General features: G+C 38.4%; 1 protein-coding gene and 1 long non-coding RNA gene across 4 annotated transcripts in view; one reads left to right on the forward strand and one right to left on the reverse strand.

The window, feature by feature from the left end:
• Positions 1–4,095: 4,095 nt before the first annotated feature.
• The window catches only part of RIMBP2 (RIMS binding protein 2), a 140,529-nt gene continuing 126,095 nt past the window's right edge, over positions 4,096–18,529 (forward strand). Inside the window, exons 1-3 of one of the 3 annotated variants that reach the window (XM_050714129.1) lie at positions 4,096–4,199; positions 7,885–8,109; positions 9,086–9,220. In XM_050714129.1, coding sequence (XP_050570086.1) covers positions 7,978–8,109; positions 9,086–9,220 — 267 coding nt within the window. In that variant the 5' untranslated portion in view covers positions 4,096–4,199; positions 7,885–7,977. Of the gene's footprint in view, positions 4,200–7,884; positions 8,110–9,085; positions 9,221–12,068; positions 12,141–12,429; positions 12,587–18,529 lie in introns of those variants that run through there. The other 2 variants (XM_035564898.2, XM_035564897.2) reach the window with 2 other exon arrangements.
• On the reverse strand, positions 8,961–12,414 carry LOC118257202 (uncharacterized). Its single transcript, XR_004781489.2, has 3 exons — positions 12,198–12,414; positions 11,603–11,757; positions 8,961–11,424 (listed from the first exon to the last, which is right to left on the reverse strand). It is a non-coding gene; the product is annotated as an uncharacterized LOC118257202 (long non-coding RNA).

Here is an 18,529-nt window from a genome sequence, read left to right on the forward strand (position 1 = left end):
GAACCCTACTGCTTGGTAGGCAGCTTAGAAAGTGGAAATTGTTTCTAAGCAGAAAGCAGAAATGTTTCTCTTAAGCAGAAAGCATCTTTGTGAGCCACAAAGTCATAACACGCACACCTCCTTTGGCTACAAAGATGGGCTATTTCAGTTACACTGCAGCTGAAATCGTGATACCAATTCTATTAAAGAAGAGTTGCTCTAGAGCTTGTGAAACTTCTCACAGCAGGTAAATTTTGGTGTCCATAATCAGTCTGAAGTGAGATATAGATCTAGTGTTTAAAAACTAAGCTTATTGCCCCAAAAGGTCATGGCCACATTTTCAATCTGTTCTTCTTTCTTGCAACTCTGTTGAGGAAATATTTTTATCTGCACAAAAAATAATTCACATTGAGAATTCTAGTTTAGGATGTGCCTCTCTCTCTCTATTTATCTCTCTCTCTCTCTCTCCTGGGTTTGCCATAAAGCATCATAATAATGGTTTTCCCAAAATGCCTGGCTGGTCTGTATTCAACTGTATTACCCACATGTGATATCACCATAACTGGTGAACTTCTGTTATTGTCCTTTGTGAATACATTTTTAAGCATTCATTGGTAGAATAATTTCAGCTCTTTCTCGCATTCCCCACATTAAAGTCTCTGCTTTCTAAGCTGCCTACCAAGTGGTACATTTATTTTTAAATAAATTAATTTGCATGTGTAGAAGAGTACATTTAGTCTACTCCTACAATATAAAGCTATTTTTTACCACACGTTTATACAGTTCCTCAACAGATACTGACAGTAAGATTATAAAAGTTCACCTAAAATTAGGTTCAGACCCATTATAGGGACTATAGCAAGTTTATACAAAGGGCTTTCAAAGTATTTAGTAGAATATTGTGTGATCTACATTTCTGAAATAGTTGGATAGTTGACAGCCTATGTATGAGTTTTGGAGGCTAATTTTAGGTTACAGTAATCTTGCCCTGTGCCTGGAGACTTGATCCTGGAGAGTCACCCACTCCTCTGCCAGGTCAGGCTGGAAGAAAGGCTCTGATGTTCCACTCAGACCCGAACCATGACAGCTGGCATGCTTGCGCTCGCTTGATTTTGAAGCTATTTATAAGGCTTTTGTCAGAGTTCCCATTTATACAGTTTCCCCTAGTCTATTTTCAGGATTTTTCTTGCAATATGAGGCAAATACAACCATGGAACAAAGTAGTCTTAGAAAGAAAACAGATAAAATCACAGGAAGATAAAATTCAACAAGTGTTGAAATGTATTTTTAATTACAGCTGACATATTTTTTAAAATGCTGAGAAATAAGGGAAACTACTGTAAACTTCAAGTGAGTTCATAGAAAATAAAGGCAAAGCCCCTATGTTTCCCTGTAATCCAGCTGGATTCATATATCCATATATAACAGAGTTTGTTTTAGATGATAGATTTGCTCTCTACGTTTCTTCTCATCTAAGTTGGCTCGTTGCTAAGCTATAGGCAAGCATGTCCTATGAAGAATGACTCACAGACTTGTAGGCCAGAATGCTTTTCTTGCTTTTCCATTAAGCATTTTTTATATCCTACACAGGCATAAATAAGTGCCCTTGTTGACTTCCCTATCATTTAGTAACTAGGAAAGTAAATCTGAAATTATTTTAGTTGCATTAAAATATATTTTCTGTGATTAAAGGAGAACAGTTTGTCATCTGTTACAAACTTTAAAGTTCTGTGCTTACACATTGATGTAGCACTGCAACTCAATATAGTAACATACAAAAGGAAAATAAGAACTGAGTTGCTGTACAATAGTGGTTATTTAAATAAATAAATAAATAAATTTGGTGTTCTAACTAAAATGAATGATTTATTGCAGCTTGAGAGAAGCTGTCAGATTTGGGAGGAGGCAGTGAAGTTTCAGGGACTTCACTAGTTTGGAAATGAGTGTTTGGAAGGGAAAATGTTTTTCCTATTTCTTCCCCTGCTCTTGGCAGGTGAGATAGGCTGTTGGAACAAAAAAGGGGGAAAGAAGGTGCAAGCAAAGACGGGAAGCAGAAGGCCCCTTTGAGCAGACCTTAACTTTTGCTTTTCCTAGTGGTGGTAGTCTATGGTGTTGGTGCCAACCACTGCTGCTGTGAAGATTGCTCTCGTTAGCATTAACATTACCGCCCTTCCTCCCTCACCATCAGCAGTCACAACGAGCTGTGCCAGCGTTATGCCTGGGGCCAGCTCTGGTCCCAGCCAAGAGCTCACTCAGTTTTATTTCAATTTGAATCTGCTTTTATTATCTAGGTACAGCAGTCTACTGAAGAAAAGTTATTCATACTTGTCTGCTGTACCAACGTGAATTATATAAATGGTCTTATTCAGTGTCCAGCAATAATCTTCTGGAAAATATTTTTAAAATCATCTAATTCACATCAAAATGCTTTTACATGTACTAAGTTTCTTTGTATATAGTCCTCTGTAGCTATGTGCTACATTTCTCAAGTATTTTTGCATTTATATTTGCTACCTCCTCAGTTTCAGTGTCTTTTGAGATGTGGTGTTTCCAACCAGTGAAATGTCAGGTGAAAACAGGAAAAAAACAGAGAATATGGGAGGAGGGAACATTGTATTAATTGTTCAAAAAAGACTTCTGGATTCCTCCCAATCGTCCTGGGCTATAACTAGCAGAAATCATCAAAGCTAAAACTGTGACAGATGGTTGGTGTTTGTAATACAAGTGGTTCTAATGACCACCTTTGGTTCACAGACGGCAACGGCAGAACATCTACATAAAAGACTCCTTTTCAATCCCAAGCAGCTATCTGCTTCATTATAAGCAATTCCCTTTTCCTTTCTATTGGGTTTGTTTTGCTGCTTTTTCCTTCTACCATTTTCTGCTGGTAATTAGAGCATTTCGAAGGCTGAGTAGGGAAAAGAATAGACTCGAAACTTCCTCTTCCACATAGAGACTCATTTGCTATGGCAAGGTTCAACTTTTCTCAAATATGAACTCCACACCCCAAATGGTACAAAATGCCAAGTAATACTGGCAAAATAGAGACAGCCTGAGTCACCATCAGCAGAGAAAGGATGAAAATAAGGGTAGTGGTGCTTGGAAAAACAGAGATCACTTTTGTTTACCCTCTGGGAGCAGCCTTAGTTATCCAAGATTATACGTTACGTAAAGTAAAAGAACATCTGCTTTGTCGGTACTCATAGCACACAGTATGAGTGACAACAGGAACCTCCATTACGAAGTTTCCCTTAAACACTCATGAACAGAGGGAAGAGAGAAAGTAAGTTTCCTTTTCCTTAAAGAAGGAGTACTGAGCTACAGTGGACTGAACAGTATGGTATGAGGCCATTTCCCTAGCTGCTTTATGTTGTTTATTTAGGTTTCCAAGTGCTAGGAGGCAAGACTGCCTTACATTGAATGTAGCAAACTGCAAAGTTTATGTGTGATTTCAGCAATACCTTGAAATTTAAAAAAGGAATTAATGATAAGCCCTCTAGCACACTTAAAATAATACTGAATATTTACTCTGTACGCTGTCATTCTGTATTGGGTAACAGCACAAGGAACAAAGGTCCTACTGTGTGTGCTTCTTTATCCCACTTAATTCCAGGGATGTAATAGAAAGTGCCCTCTTTTGACTGAGTAATCTGATGAAGCAGTGCCACTTACCATTTGACTACATGCTGCTTATAACCCTGCTCTTTCACCCATCTTATACATAAACCCAACATGAGGTTCTTCCCGGGACTGACAAAGAGACAAATGCCACACAAAGAGCAAATTGCTTCTAATAATATTACTTATTATTTGGATTGCAGTGTTACCTAGTCTTCCATTCTGTAGCATTAGCACACTGCACCATGCTAAGCATTGCACAGACACTGTAGCTATAGCTGGGCTCTGCCACGAAGATGCTACGTCCTCAGTTGTTGACTGAATGCCACATTTAATTTGTTCCATTAGACTTCTTGAGCTTCAAGGCTGTACTTTGAAACTTGTGCTTTGCCATGCAAAAGCAAATTGCTTTAACACCAGCAGAATCACTAAGACATTTCAGATGTATTGTAATACGTTTTAATGAGATATTGATGAATTATGTTCTACAGTCCAAAAAGAGCCACGATAAAGCAAAACAAACATCAGAAAAGCTTCCACACTGCAGACCTGAGGACAGAAGCAGACAGAAAAGTTGCTCAATAACTCCTAGGAAGAGCAAGGTAAGTTTTACATGCTCTAAAATCTTCCAGTGGCTTTACTGCCAATTGCTGAAACAGCTGTCATGGTATCGGCCTGAATCAGAAGTGACTACTTGTCTGGTGGTTCCCTCTCAGTCCCTCAGAAATGACTGTCTGCACCCTCCCCAGCATCTGACACACTAAGGTTTTGCCTTCCAGATATGAATATTTTGGTTTTATGGTCTAGCACACATTACTTAGCGGTCTGCAGTTTTAGGAGTTATGCTATGAATGTTAACCAGTATTGGGACTGCACCACTACTTTTTTTTTTTTCCTAACTCTTCTAATAACAGATATTTAATGCTGTCATTGTAAGACACCCAACTTAGAATATCAGTCAATTCAAAGTAATCACCCCCGCAGAAAAACTCACACATTGGTATTAAATTCACTTGGTCATGATTCTGACATTTGTACATGAGGCTTGTGAAAGAGAGGGCTCAACACCATTCCAAAAAAGAACCAAGTCTGAGATTGGCAAAGGTAACAGAAACCTTTGCCTTTGGGTTTCCTGAGGATATTCTGCTCTTGTGACTGAGACACAGCACCCCATTTATCTACAGAGAAACTGCTTTTCCAATGACACTGGGATGCATTAGTAATAGGGAAAATTATCTGATATTTACTCAGTTTTATCTTTCCTATTCACTAATGGATTAGCTCTCCAGAGCTCTCAGTGCTTCTCCCTTCAGTGGATACAAACACAATAATAATTGCTTAAAAAAATCAACAAACACTTAAGTGTTTGGCAACTCTCAGACTTTTTACTGTATCGTTTACTCAACAGTATAATGCTTAATAGAAGAAACTTGCCTGTTAAATATTCACGTGCAGATTTAGCAGATATAACACATCATGGATTCAATTTTTCTAGGTCTTTTCATTCATGACAAAATGAATTGTTTCAGAGCATGAAAATTTCATTTGTTGGAGAGTAACACATAATTTACTCATTTGAGGTCAGTGCCTGGATCTAGTTGTATGAATCTGTTGGTATTCCAGTTGGGGGCAGTAAAGCTTTCATCACTCAAAATTTGGCACCTTTTTGGATTATGAAATGAAAAGTCAGTTCAAGTGGCCTCAGTTTACAGAATTGTCTCTTACTCATGTTATGACAGCCTCCCTGACACTGAGACACCAGCTGCTGTGCTGGGGCTCTTACTCCACTTTGGTATAGCAGAGGAAGACTATTCATCTCTGCAGTAGAGTTCAGCAGAGAGCTAGTTAATCTCTGGTGATTAGATTGTTGAACGATCTTCTAAATGTACAAGGTGCCTGTGCCCAGGTGCAGGCCGCGGAGCCCTGTGAGGCGAGGCCGGGGCCACTTCCAGAGGGTTCTGGGGCAGCATGAGGGAAGGGCCACACACTGCAGGGCAGCCAGGGCTGAGGTAAAATGTGCAAGGAACGGCCCTGCCAGCACCATGCCAAGAGGAAGAGTAGGGCAGGGATGAGGTGCTGTGGGTGCCAGGGCTGAGGTGCACCTGCAGCCCTCAGGGAGACTGAGGAGGAGCAGGTCTTTCCCTGCAGTCTGTGGAGAGCCCATGGAAAGCAGGATGATACTCTCTGAAGAAACTGTGGCCTTCGGAGGCCCAGGCTGGAGCAGGTTCTCCTGACAGGAACTGCAGCCTGTGGAGGACCCATGCTGTAGCAGATTTTTCCTGAAGAGGGAGGTAGAGGAGTTGGGAAAGAAGGAGAGAGGTTGAGCCTGGGAAGTTGGGGAAAGGGGAGAGGAGAAGGTAATGTTAATTTTTGTCCATCTTTCTCACTGTCCAAACCTATTCTAATTGAAAATAAATATTTTTTCCCAGGTCAGGTTGTTTTTCCTGTAAAACAGTAATTGTTAAGTAATGTCCCTGTCTATCTCAACCCATGAGCTTTCTCATCTTATTTTCAGCCCTGTACTGTTGAGGAGGGGAAGTGAGAGAGAGGCTGGGTAGGTGTCTGGCCAAGGTCACCCCAACACATTGCAGTAGCAAGACTTAATATAAATGTTTGAACAATCCAACTTCAGAATCTGTAATTGGCAGAAATAACAGTATTTCAGAGTGCTGTTTAAATAGGAGTATCTGCTGATATGACTTGTTTAAAGTCATATATACATTTTTTATCTAATACCTGTAGCTGATCTTCAGATTGACCAATATTTGAGAAATTATCGGTTTGGGGTATTTTTTTGGTTTGTTTGTTTTCATATGGTGTCCCACTGCTTCTGGTAACGTTAACCTTCCATTTCCTGAAGTACACGAGCTATTGGGAGACACTTAATATTTGGGAAAATTTTGATCAAATTTTGATCCTGCTGAGCTAATCCAAAGTTCATGGATATATGTTCAGTATATTATAAAACCAAATAGTATTAATATGCAAAATTTTATTGACTATCCATCAAGCTTGGGAAGGTTATGTGTGTCTGACAAAGTTGTTTACAAGGCTCACATTAAGAAAGTGACCTGAAATCAGGACTCCCACCCCTCTTCTATTTTCCACATTTCCAATAAAGAAAAAAGGCTGGGAAAGATAGATAGTGCAATAATGTTAGCAGATACAGTTGGTTTTTGGTAATTCTAGTTCAGACAGATGCAACTTAGAGATTGCTAACAGTTACTACTTCAAAATTAAGAGAATCCTGTGCTGTTTTGTTATTATTATTATTTGAATATTTGTTTGCCATTTTACCCATAAAATGTGGTTTGTAATGTTTACTGCAGTGCAATGACTTTGCTTACTCACATTTCTAAATCTTTTTATAACACCAACACACAGTGATAGTTTCAATTGCTCTATCAAAAACCAGCCATGAACAGTAGGGACATATTATACTGTTACTTAGACAATTGTTCCAAAGGCAATGGGACTTGGCTTACATAATTGAAGGCAGCGATGCCGATGATTTTCTGTTACTGAGTTTCATTAGAGTAAATATTCTAATTGTCCTGAAGACCACCCTGAAGATTCTCATTCTGTTGCTGAAGTGGTGTAGTATCCTGTGTAGTACTGCACAAGAGTCCATAGGTACAGGTCAAGGATTATGGAAATTACTGGGTGTAAAGCAAGAAGAGTTTGGACATAAAGATCTGTGAGCTTCCTAGTCTCAGCGAGAGCTACAGTTTCTCCCACAATTCTCATGCAGTTGTGTAAAGTTTGACTGCCTAAGAGCTGATTCCCAGTGAAGGGTTTGCAGCATGGTCGAACATGCCTTTTGGAATACTGTATCTCAGGTGCAGCTGAAGCACATCTTCCAAGTGAGGTGCATGTCCAAAGCATCACTAGCAGGGATAACTTCTTAATTTGCTATGTGATACAACAGTAAGCGAATGACCACATACAGTGGCTGAGCAGCAGCACTTTGTTGCCATCAAGTGGTAAATATATTGATATCTGTATAATCAAAGGGATCATGGCTAGCTGGCATCAACTGAATGAAAAAAAAAAAGTATGAAAAGTATTTTTCTGCTTTTCATTTCTTTGAGTTGTTCGTCTCTTTACTGGTGATTGATCAAGTGAGATTATTTCTTGTTCATTGACTGCATGAATGAAAGATCTTACAAAGAAAATTTTCAAATAATGCACTTCTGGTATGACTTGTGAAACAATCTGAATTATACTCCTTCCCCCAGACACAATTTTAGCAAAAATGACATGAAAAATGTATTTTCTCTTTACCAGGTTGTCAACCCTTCAACTTCATTGACATTGTCATCCAATAACGCTACTGTCATCACAAAAACAATTACCAGAACATTTCCTCTAAAGCAGAAAATGCATTTAGTTAATGTTAAGGCCCAGCATCTTCAAAATATCAACAAACAATCAGAAAGCATAAAAGATCTGGAGATCCAAATGCTTCAAGTAGAGTGTGAAGAACTCAAAAATCAACTAGGATGCTTAAGGGTAGGTAAAAATCCAGTTCTATTCTTAATATCTAACTTTACTGGTAAACAGTTAAACTGAGCCACAGAATCACAGAATGAATCACAGAATGGTTGAGGTTCAAAAGGACCTCTCAAGCTCATCTAGTCCAACCCCTGCTCAAGCAGGGCCACCAACAACAGAGTGCCCAGGACCATGTTCAGACAGCTTTTGAAGATCGCCAAAGGGAGACTTCACAACCTTTCTGGGCAACCTGTTCCATTGATGCATCACCAGCACAGTGAAGAAGTGCTTCCTGATGTTTAGACAAAATCTCTTGTGTTCCAGTTTGTGCCCACTGCTTCTTGTTCTGGCACTGGGCACCACTGAAAAGAGCCCAGCTCTGTCTTTGCATCGTCCCTTCAGGTATTCATGGACATTTATAAGATCCCTCCCCTGAGCCTCCTCTTCTCCAGGCTGACTCAGCCTCTATTCATATGAGAGGTTCCCCAGTCCCCTGATCACCTTGGTGGCCCTCCCTCTGTTGGACTCTTTCAAGTAGATACAGGTATATATTGCAATGGGTGGGGTGGGGGGTGGGGTGGCAGAACTGGACACGGTGTTCCAGGTGTGGCCCTCCAAGTAATGAGTAGAGGGGAAGGATCAACAATCTTGACCTGCTGGGAATACTTTGCCTAATGAAGCCAAGCATACTGTTAGCCTTCCTCGCAGCAAGGGGACATTGCTGACTCATGTTAAACACAGTGTCCACTCTTGGATCCTTAAAATAGTTTACTCAAACAGGTGTTAAAAACAGGTAGAAAAGATTGTGTTTATTTTCTGTTTTTTGTTGTTTGTTTGTTTGTTTGTTGTTGGTTTTTTTGTTTGTTTTTGGTCCAAACAGACAGCTAATTGACATTAAATATTTTCCAAACTATCATGTGTAAAAAAGGTTTTGTGTTTGAATTCACAATATTTCTGGTTTCGAAACAGAATTTGAAAATCTCCTGTCATGCAGGAAGGGCTGATGGGGCAGAAGCCAGGTGACACGGAAGAGCTACTGAAACAATCTCAGAAAGAACTGTTGTGGCTTCAGAGACAGCTCTCCTTTATCTCCACAGGAAGCCCTATGTGTGTTTTGGCAGCTAGCAAGGTGAGCTCCGTTACTATTTTCTCAGGTTTAACTCCACTTTTTACAGTGAAGTGGGAAGGGGAGGGTTTGTCTGGCTTGTTTTATTGAAACAACACACTGCAAAAGTTATTTTCATACTACAGGTAGTAAGAGGAAGATTGGCCTCTTAGGATGTATTTTAAATAATTGTTGCACGTAATTTGTAGGGACAAGAAAGAATATCTCTGGGGAAATTCCTTATTGTCTGTGAAAATGTACTTACTTTTAGTGTTAAAATGGCATTTCACAGAACCACATTGTATATAGAAAGATGCTTTATGTTTTATCACTTTGTCTTAAAAAAATGTCTATCAGAAGGTAGGATCATTGTATTGGGATTGTTATTCTGGGTGGATTTTTTGGCATGACATAGAGAACTGTAATTGCCTGTCTCCTCTCATTAGCACCATTAATGTGCATTCCTATTTACCAGCAGCCCATCATCAGCATAGTTGCATCCAGCCCTGAACAGGCAAAAATGACTGTCAAGCTACATCATATTTGATGCTGATATTTGGCAATATAAACTACAGAATAAATGTTAAACCGTTTATGTTAACAATGTCTTAACATCTTACAGTTCCAGTAAAATGTGAGTCCTCATCTGCCATGGCATAACAAGTTGAATATGTCAAGTGTGAAGACTCAGATTTCTAAACAGTTGCTTGTGGTAAAGCATATGTTTTAAAGTCTTCGTTGCAGCAAATCTGTGCTGGTGGTTTAAAAAATTAGGTGCCATTTAATTTTTGAGTGACTTCATTTAATTTATTCATATCATTTTCCATATCTTTGAACACAAGGTTTCCAAAAAGTTTATGATGATGTATATATTTTATACAGATGTATATCCACACACACACATATGTACAGAATATATGTTCTTTATACTTATCTATGAGAAGGAGTAAGTTTGCTTTGTTCAGTGTGATGAATTAATTATGCTATTTTACAGCAATCTGACTTATTTTCAAGCATCTGGCACAGCAAATTTTTCTTTTGCTTGTACAAATGCATATAAAGCAATAGATACACTCATCTAGTCTCCAAAATAGACAAGATAGATTTCCAAAATGTGTCACCTGGAATCTTCTGCTATCACTTTGCGTCATATGCTGCAGATCTGTATTTGTTGCTGAAGCACAGTATGTGATAAGCGCTTATATAGTCATAGTCGGAAGGAACATTTGGATTTCAAGCTTGCATGTAGCTCAGTTGAGGAAAAAAATCTAATTTGCCAAAATTAGACTTTAAAAAACAAAACAGACAACAACAACAACAAAAAAGAAAACAATTTATTTTAACAAACTGGTTATAAATGTAAGATTGTACTTGCCTGATGATGAAAGCTATAATCTAATCTGGGAAGGAGCATATGATCCTGAGTAGGAACAGCTTTTCTCTCCAAAAATACCAGAGTTTTGTTTTTCTGGGTACAGTTGTGAGTAATCTCAGGGAAGGTCATTTGGGGCTGAGATTTGCACAGAAGATGAGTGGTCTTGGATACCTTATTTTTAGATGTTGGACTTTCTATTCAGAAAACTGCAGTCTTTCTAGAATGTGACAAGTAAGAAATTTGGGGAAGAAAGCACATGTTATCTGCAAACCTTTGCCTCATTTTCTGACAGTATCACAGGTCAAAGGATCAGATTTTTAGTTGTTTCATAACTATAATGAGGGACATTTTTAGAAGCAACAAGTAGCTTTGAAGATCATGGTGTGATACTCTGTACTATATTTTAGTTCCGAACCTCTGAAGAGAAATGCTTTTCATCCAAATGGCAGCAGTGGTACTCAGTGTCTGTAGAATCTTTGGGGTAAAGATCTTAGTAAGGCTCTCAAATAGATTGATGCTTGGGAACTGGAATATCCAGAAATGTAAGTAATGCTACTTTTGAAGGATTCCTTTCTGGTTAACAAACATTATGGTTCAAGGTTCAAATTTATTATGGTCTGGAAATCCAGATAAGTCAAAACTTGAGGAAGAGATCACCTGATGAGTCCCTCTTCTGTGGCTCTTAATACTTTCCAGTGAAGTATCTGGTGCTGACAGTTCCTGGAGGTCAAAGTACTCTCCATGTATTCAGCTTCATAAAGAAGTATTAGGCATTTGGGGAAATCTGGCTCTTCTCACTCATGTCAAAATCTTCTGAAAATTTTCCTCTTCCTCATTATTCTCATTAGTAAAACTGTAGGGAGAAGACAGATTTTGCAAAGGAAATGTAAATTAATGTAGCCTGTTTCAGTTACATAGACACTCCATTTTGGGGATAAAGGGGAGACATTATTAAATGGGAAAATGTATTTCTGCAGATACTTTAAGAGAATTCAATAAAGTAGTGCCTTGGGAGTACAATATTTCCTTACCCTTTTAAATGCTGAAAGGGAAATACAAAAGTTCCACTCCACATAACTTCATATGTTTTCTTCAATAATTTAACCTTCATCAGCCTCAAGAATTCATTATATTATAGTGAATCCGCTCCCAAAGTGGTCAGACTCTGTGAGTCAGAAGATCTTTGCTGGAAAAAAAAAAAAAGGAAGAAAAAAAAAAGAAGAAAAAAAAAGACTAAAGCTAGATGTTTTAAAATATATTTATTTAAAATCTTTCCCTGTATCCCCTAGAGTGTCTCCCTCTAGTTGCTGGGGAGATACTGGTGGCATACTCAGCAGTTTTTGTGTGAATATATTGGGTACAGTTTTCTTTAGAAGAGGAAAGACAGAATGGTTCGGATGCTCCAGGTAATCTGTCTTAATGCCCTTCTGCATTTGAGTTTCAAAGCCTTCCATTGGGCGGGCTTGGCAGTGAAAAAAAAAATTGCAGCTCACATTTACAGTTCATTGGTTCGTGCCAGTAGGCCACAGATGACCTACTGAGAAGATCCTGTGATAGCATTACTTGGAGGTAAAATAAAATCTCCCAACACCCGCCTTCCCCCTGCCCCCCCTCACTGAAACATACCCTTGCTGAGATCCCACTTGCTGCTTGTCAGCTCCTGTCCCTGCTCCCTGCTGCTGTGTCAGGGTTAATACTATGTGAAAGAGAAACTGGCAAATAGGGAAAGCCATCTTTGTGTGCGTATGTGTGTGTGAGCACTGCTGTTTCATAGGCTCTGGCAGCTGCTGCATGGCCGATGATGCTTGCTCTCTCTTTTTCACCCTGCCTCCCTGCAGACAGCTAATGAATCATTTCTAGCCTGAATACAAGCAGTGCAAACACACCAATGCTGCTGCTGCTGCCGCCGCCGCCGCCACTGCTGCCTATCTCTACAAGGTTGTAATTTGACACGGTAGACTGCAGCTCTCTCTCGGCAATGATCTTGCTGAACATCGGAAGCACTTGATTTGAAGGTATGCTGAGATTTCACCCCTTCTAAAAATAGCTATTTCTGCTAAATGCTTTATGGGCCAAATGAGGGTGGGAGGGCTGAAGATTTGTAGGTGTGTGTGGGGAGAGAATCCTCTTTTTAGTTAGCAGTGATGAATCTGTAACTCTTATCAGAGGCAGAGAAACTTTATTGTTCTGCTGCAATTTGATGATGCCTTTCACTGGATCTTTTCTTCTAGGTGATGCTTAGAATAATAAAATGTGTTTCTGTTATGCAGGAACACTAGGTAAAGGGATTAAACTCTTGCTAGATTATTCCATCCTCCCTCCTATTGATGTTTAATCTGTTGTCATTTTCCAGTCACTTTTGTGGTTTCCTGTGAAATAAATACTATATTCAGAGGTTTGCTGGTGCCATGTTTCTTTTCTGTATTAATGTCTGTGGGCAAAGTTAGTAATCATACTGGCTAGCTGCTCTCTCCCCCACGCCTGCCCTCCCCCCCGCCCCAAACCCCCAAGCATGGTGCATATTCACAGTGTCTGTTTGCTTTGCAGATGTATATTGTCATGTCATGGCAAAGTTATGAATATCTTCCATAGAGATATTGTTAATGAAATTATATGTGGTATGTATTTCTGGCATCTAATGCTAAATTAGACCAATTGCAAGTAAATATCTCTCGTCCTTTTTGGTTGGAGGTAGAGATCTTCTGCAGCTGTATGTATGAACACACTATGTATAGCAGTATATATTGGAATTGTTATGCATATGAGTATTTAGAACAGTACAATAACATTTTATTATAGCATCTGCATATAAATACTAGATATTTAGTTAGCATGTGCAAGTATGCTGTGCTCAGTGTTATAGGGAATACTGCAGGTTTTTTTTATTAACATCTTTTCAAAATTGGCCGTTGCCAATAGTGTTGGGCAGCAAAGGTATGCCTTTCCAGGACTGATGTGATGGTTGACATTACAGCTGTAGGTGGTCTTAGCACTATTTGAACTGAGGTAAATAAAAGTGCATATGAAGACTTCGTTTTTTCTTTTTAAGCCACTGATGTCTGTGGTAAAACACTAACTGCTGGGCTTTTATGACCAGTGCAGATAGTGATGCAAAGTTTATATATAAAATAACTCAGCAGAATAACTTATTAATGAATCTTGTCACTGCATTTAGTAAATACAGAGTCAGCTCCTTAGGTGACTGGAACTATTTAGAAGAAATACATAAAATTAAAGCCATTGAACTTAACATTAAGAAAATTACAAAGTCTGCAGAGACAGGTAGATAATACTAAGACTACAATCAACAAAATTAAAATAAGGACTATTACTTAGCAAGATAGAAGAGCTGCCTTGAGAAAACAGCATGAAATATTAAAACAGAGCAATGATAGAATGTAAATTAAAACATCTCCATAAATTCAATGCAATTAAAAATAACAGTATACATGAACTGATATGAAAGTTATTCCAGTCACTTTATATTTCACCCTTTTTTGATCTGGAGGTGTTACAATTTTATTAGAAAAGGGCTTTCTAGTTGACTCAGCTAGCGAATGAAGAAAATGATTCAGATGAAATCTTATAGATCACAGCCAGCATTCATCAGTGGAGCTATCCTATGAAATATATTTGCATTGCTTCTTGTACATTAAAGGAGGGTGTTGGGTCTCTTTTAAGTGACTCTTGGTTTTGTGTTGTTTTTGTGTTTTTTTTGTTTTGTTTTGTTTTGTTTTTTTTTTAAGAGATCTGGTGGCTTTGTGCATACTACTTTCTTTTTAATAGGAAAAAGCCCTACTCTAAATCACAGGATGGGTTTGGTTGGAAGGGACCTTAAACGGTCCCTTAAATTAAACTAGGGATGTGATCATGCTGGCTGCAGAGTAGACAGCAACCTTGATTTTTCGTAGCTATATACCTGAATGGGTTCCAGCTTGATAACATACAGCATGACTGTACTAGAGGCAGTGAATGGAGGTGCAGTGTTATTAAATACAACTTAATATATTTCGGTATACCTGGAGAACCTTTTTGAGAAATTTAATGTGTTGAATTTTCTAGAATTACAAGCGAATTACAGCTTTAAAATGGCACATGGTTATTAGGGGTAGTAAAAATGACACATAACAAAATCCAGGACCATGCAATGCCACAAATTTCTGCGTGAAAATGAACTGAATATCTGATACATTCTGATAATTACTGGCTCTGAAATCTTAAGCATCTCTCTTTATATGTGGTCAGTCTCATACTGATAAAAGCTACATAAGTACTTTTCAATATATACAGAATATGTATCTCTTTGTATGTCCCCTCATTCTATTTTTCATGTGTCAGATGTGAACGCTCATTGTAGTTCAGATAGGTGTGTGATAACTGAGTATGAATTGAATGTATAAGCACAGGGTATTCATTTTGGAAATATATTATTACAGAAATACAAGCCTTTCTGGATTGCCAGGACTAGAAATAAAATGCTTGCAATCTCTGGATAATTAGTATACCCTGGTATAAGGATATAAGGGTTTTCCTTTCTGTGTGTCAGATGCCCCACCATGTATCAAAAGTAAATATCCAAAATCATACTGACTTTATTCTGAAATAAAGAAGTAGTTGGTCATGTATCACTCTTTCCTGTCCATTCAATATTTATGTTGAATGAGTCATCATAGAATCATCAAATATCCCAAGCTGGAAGGAACCCACAAAGATCATCCAGCCCAACTCCTGGCCCCACACAGGACCAACCAAAAATCAGACCCTCTGTCTGAGAGCGTTGTCCAAACGAATGAAGTGTGGTTTGAGAGTCGAGGCTGCTTTTCACTTAATTGAAATTGTTTTAGGCCCTCTTCACTACTGCGCAGTATATCCAGAGTAGCTGAAATATCTATTAGTTAAGATTTTTTTTTTCCTGGGACTTGTTTATGTTTTAGTATTCAGCAAAAATGACTGACTAAAGTGAAATTTTGTGTAAATCCTTTGTTTCTCCCTTTGATAGCATTAGCTTGTCATGTCCAGTGAGCTCTCTGATAAAATGGCAAGCTACATTGGTAGCATTTCCTCTCCATCATTTTGCAAATCTAGCATAGTATTAAGTAACTGAAATCTATTGAAGATTTTCTAGAAAATGCCTGGTACCAGTTGTGATGATCTCTTTTCTTATTGTTGATGTTCTAAGCTGTCCACCACAGGTGAGAACTGCCATGAACCATAGCTGACAGTAGCATATACTCCTTGGTGCTGTAATTAAAATATATATACCAATCTCATGATTAAAAATAGTATCAGAATTTAGCCACAGTGCTGGGAAAACGCAGCTTCTTCAAAGCAACGTGTCATGAAAACAGTTTATGTTCACCAGTTAAAAAAAAGAGGGCTTTTGTCAGGCTTATTTGCACAGAACGAGCTCTTGGGAAATGACAGTGACAACACTGCTCTGGCAGAACAGTTAATGATCTTCTGGAGCAGCTGGGTGACACTGAAGTTTGAATGTGGTTGTCATGGGTTTCTTTGCTAAATGTAACCATGCTCTGCTTGATAACATTGGATCTGTTGTCTTTCTGTAAAGCACAATTGTAAAACCACCTTTGGCTGACATTTTGGTAAGGAAATTAGAGTGGCTTGTAGGCTTGTGGCTCAACACTTTGGCTTGTGCTTGTAACGTGGGACTCAATAAGGAAATCAGAGCACGATTTCAAGCTCTGCCACAGATTCTGTGAATGGCCTTGAGCAAAGTACTTAGTATCTCTTGGGCTCTGTTCTCTTTCTGTAAATGGGAATAATAATGAACCCTTTCCACTACATTCTACTTATTTTTTCTGCTTCAAAAATGAGACCTTCAGACCAAAGACTTCTTAAATCTGATAAATCTTATGAGATTTATAAATCACTTATAAATCACTTGACAGTCTGCAATGTGTGTTGTTGATCAGTAGAAAAATGTTTCCAAGGGCCAGAAGAATCTGAATTGATTCTGAGTTTCTTGGAATAACATTTGATTTGTTAAAGTTTCTATTGTGCTCATGGGTATGTTCAGTTCGGAGTGAAGAGACAGTTTCCTTGATAATGGCAGTGGTTTGGTAGAAAAATTTGCAGTGCAAAAGTCAGGAAATGAGACTACAAGTCAGATTTTATTTTATTTGTCATAAAATTTTACCTTTCTGTGTTACAAACAGTATAACACTGCTTGTTTCTAAGGCAGTAAGTGTTAATATGCTGAATGTTTGATGTTGATTAGTAATCAGCAGCAGCGTACAATATTACTCTAAATAACCAAGGGGAAAACACTGTGAATATGATAGCATAGCATAATCTCTCTTCTCTGTTTTCATCTAATGACAATTAGAAAATATCTTCCATTTTTCTTTAAAAAAAAGATCATTTATTTAAGCTTTTCAGTGTGATACCTTCTTTACGGCCTAAGCTTAGCACAGTGGGCTGCTGGGCAGTCAGCACGCGAACCCCACGCTCCACTTCCACCAGGACCAGACTGATTTTTTGTTTTTTTCAGAGGAGCACAAATAATTTATATATACAGGTTCAATTACATTTTTATAGTTTTTGTTTGTGGGAAAAATAACAATAATATCCACTCTTACCAATTTTGGAAAGAAAAGAAGCCCTTTTTGAGACAACCTACCTTGTTTAGCGTTGGCTTAGAAAAATCCTAAATTGAAAATAAAGTCCTCCAGAATCAGGAAGTTTTTTCATGGCTTCAGTATTTCAGCTCCTAGTGAATATACCAGTAACTCCTTTTTATGCAGTTGAAAAATATTGTTACTCCTGTACAGAGTATCATGATGCCTTTTCACTGACATGGGGAGTACATCTCTAGTAAGTACATTGTAGGGCTTGCTTAAAAATATACTCTAATATTAATCAGCAGGGACTTTTATAGATCTGTGCCAGTCTACACCAGAAGGATAGCTGAGCACAGTATCTCTGGGAGAGTGCTAATGAGTTAAACTCTTACTAAAGATGAATACAATCGATGGTGCTTAGAATTCAGCTGGATGAAGCTCACAGTTGTCACTATAACAAGCAGTATATGCTTGAATCTGTCCCGTGTTTACTGCATTTTTCCTTCTCTATGATAGTCACAGTTTTACCTATTTGTCAAATCCTTTCTGTTCTCCCAGTCCCCTGGCCCCAATTCTGTATATAATTTAGAACATTAAGAATATTCTTTGTCAATTCCGCGAGTATATTTCTTCCTTTCTGTCTTGTTTACTGCTTACTAATTACATTTTGTAGGTGGCAGTTTGAAATCTTAGTGGGACATGTCATGTGACTGCTAATGCTCTGCAGATCTCTATTACATAACCTTTAAGTAGTTTGGGAAAATGTGCTTGTGTCATACTGGGCCCGACATAAGGCTCTGTCTGAAGCCAACAGTCTGATAGTGGTTTATATATATATATATATATATAGAGAGAGAGAGAGAGAGAGAGAGAATGACTATAGAAATCTTATGGATGGTTTGTTCTGGCACAAGATTTGTGCCCTCGGTGTCAGGCCAGTTGTTTTACTTCCCTGCAATGCTTGGCATTCTGCTTTTTCTGCCTTTCCTGTAGGACAGAAGAGGGGAGGGGTTAGCTTTAAACGCTCTGACATACCAGGTAATGATCACATGCATATTAAATGTAGTATGCTAGGATCCCTTCTGTTTTCCTGATAGGTTTGTTCATTTCAGATTTGAAATGATCAGAGTACAGAACAAACACAGAAAACCTCTCAGTCTATCCCTGACCCCTTCCCTTGGTTATGGATCTTTATAGGGTTCTGGTGCATTATGCAAAATGAACACATAAATCAATAGAGATTTAAAAAAAAAATGCTGTGTAGGGATGATCAATTTTTAATGTATGGTAATTCATTGGGTTGCTAGTTTGCAAAAGGAGACCTTTTATAAGTGACAGCAATGTATCTGCTCATAGAATTACAGTTTGTCTCTCTTT

This window comes from Cygnus atratus, chromosome 17 (assembly GCF_013377495.2).
Source record: "Cygnus atratus isolate AKBS03 ecotype Queensland, Australia chromosome 17, CAtr_DNAZoo_HiC_assembly, whole genome shotgun sequence".
Classification (NCBI taxonomy): Eukaryota; Metazoa; Chordata; class Aves; order Anseriformes; family Anatidae; genus Cygnus; species Cygnus atratus.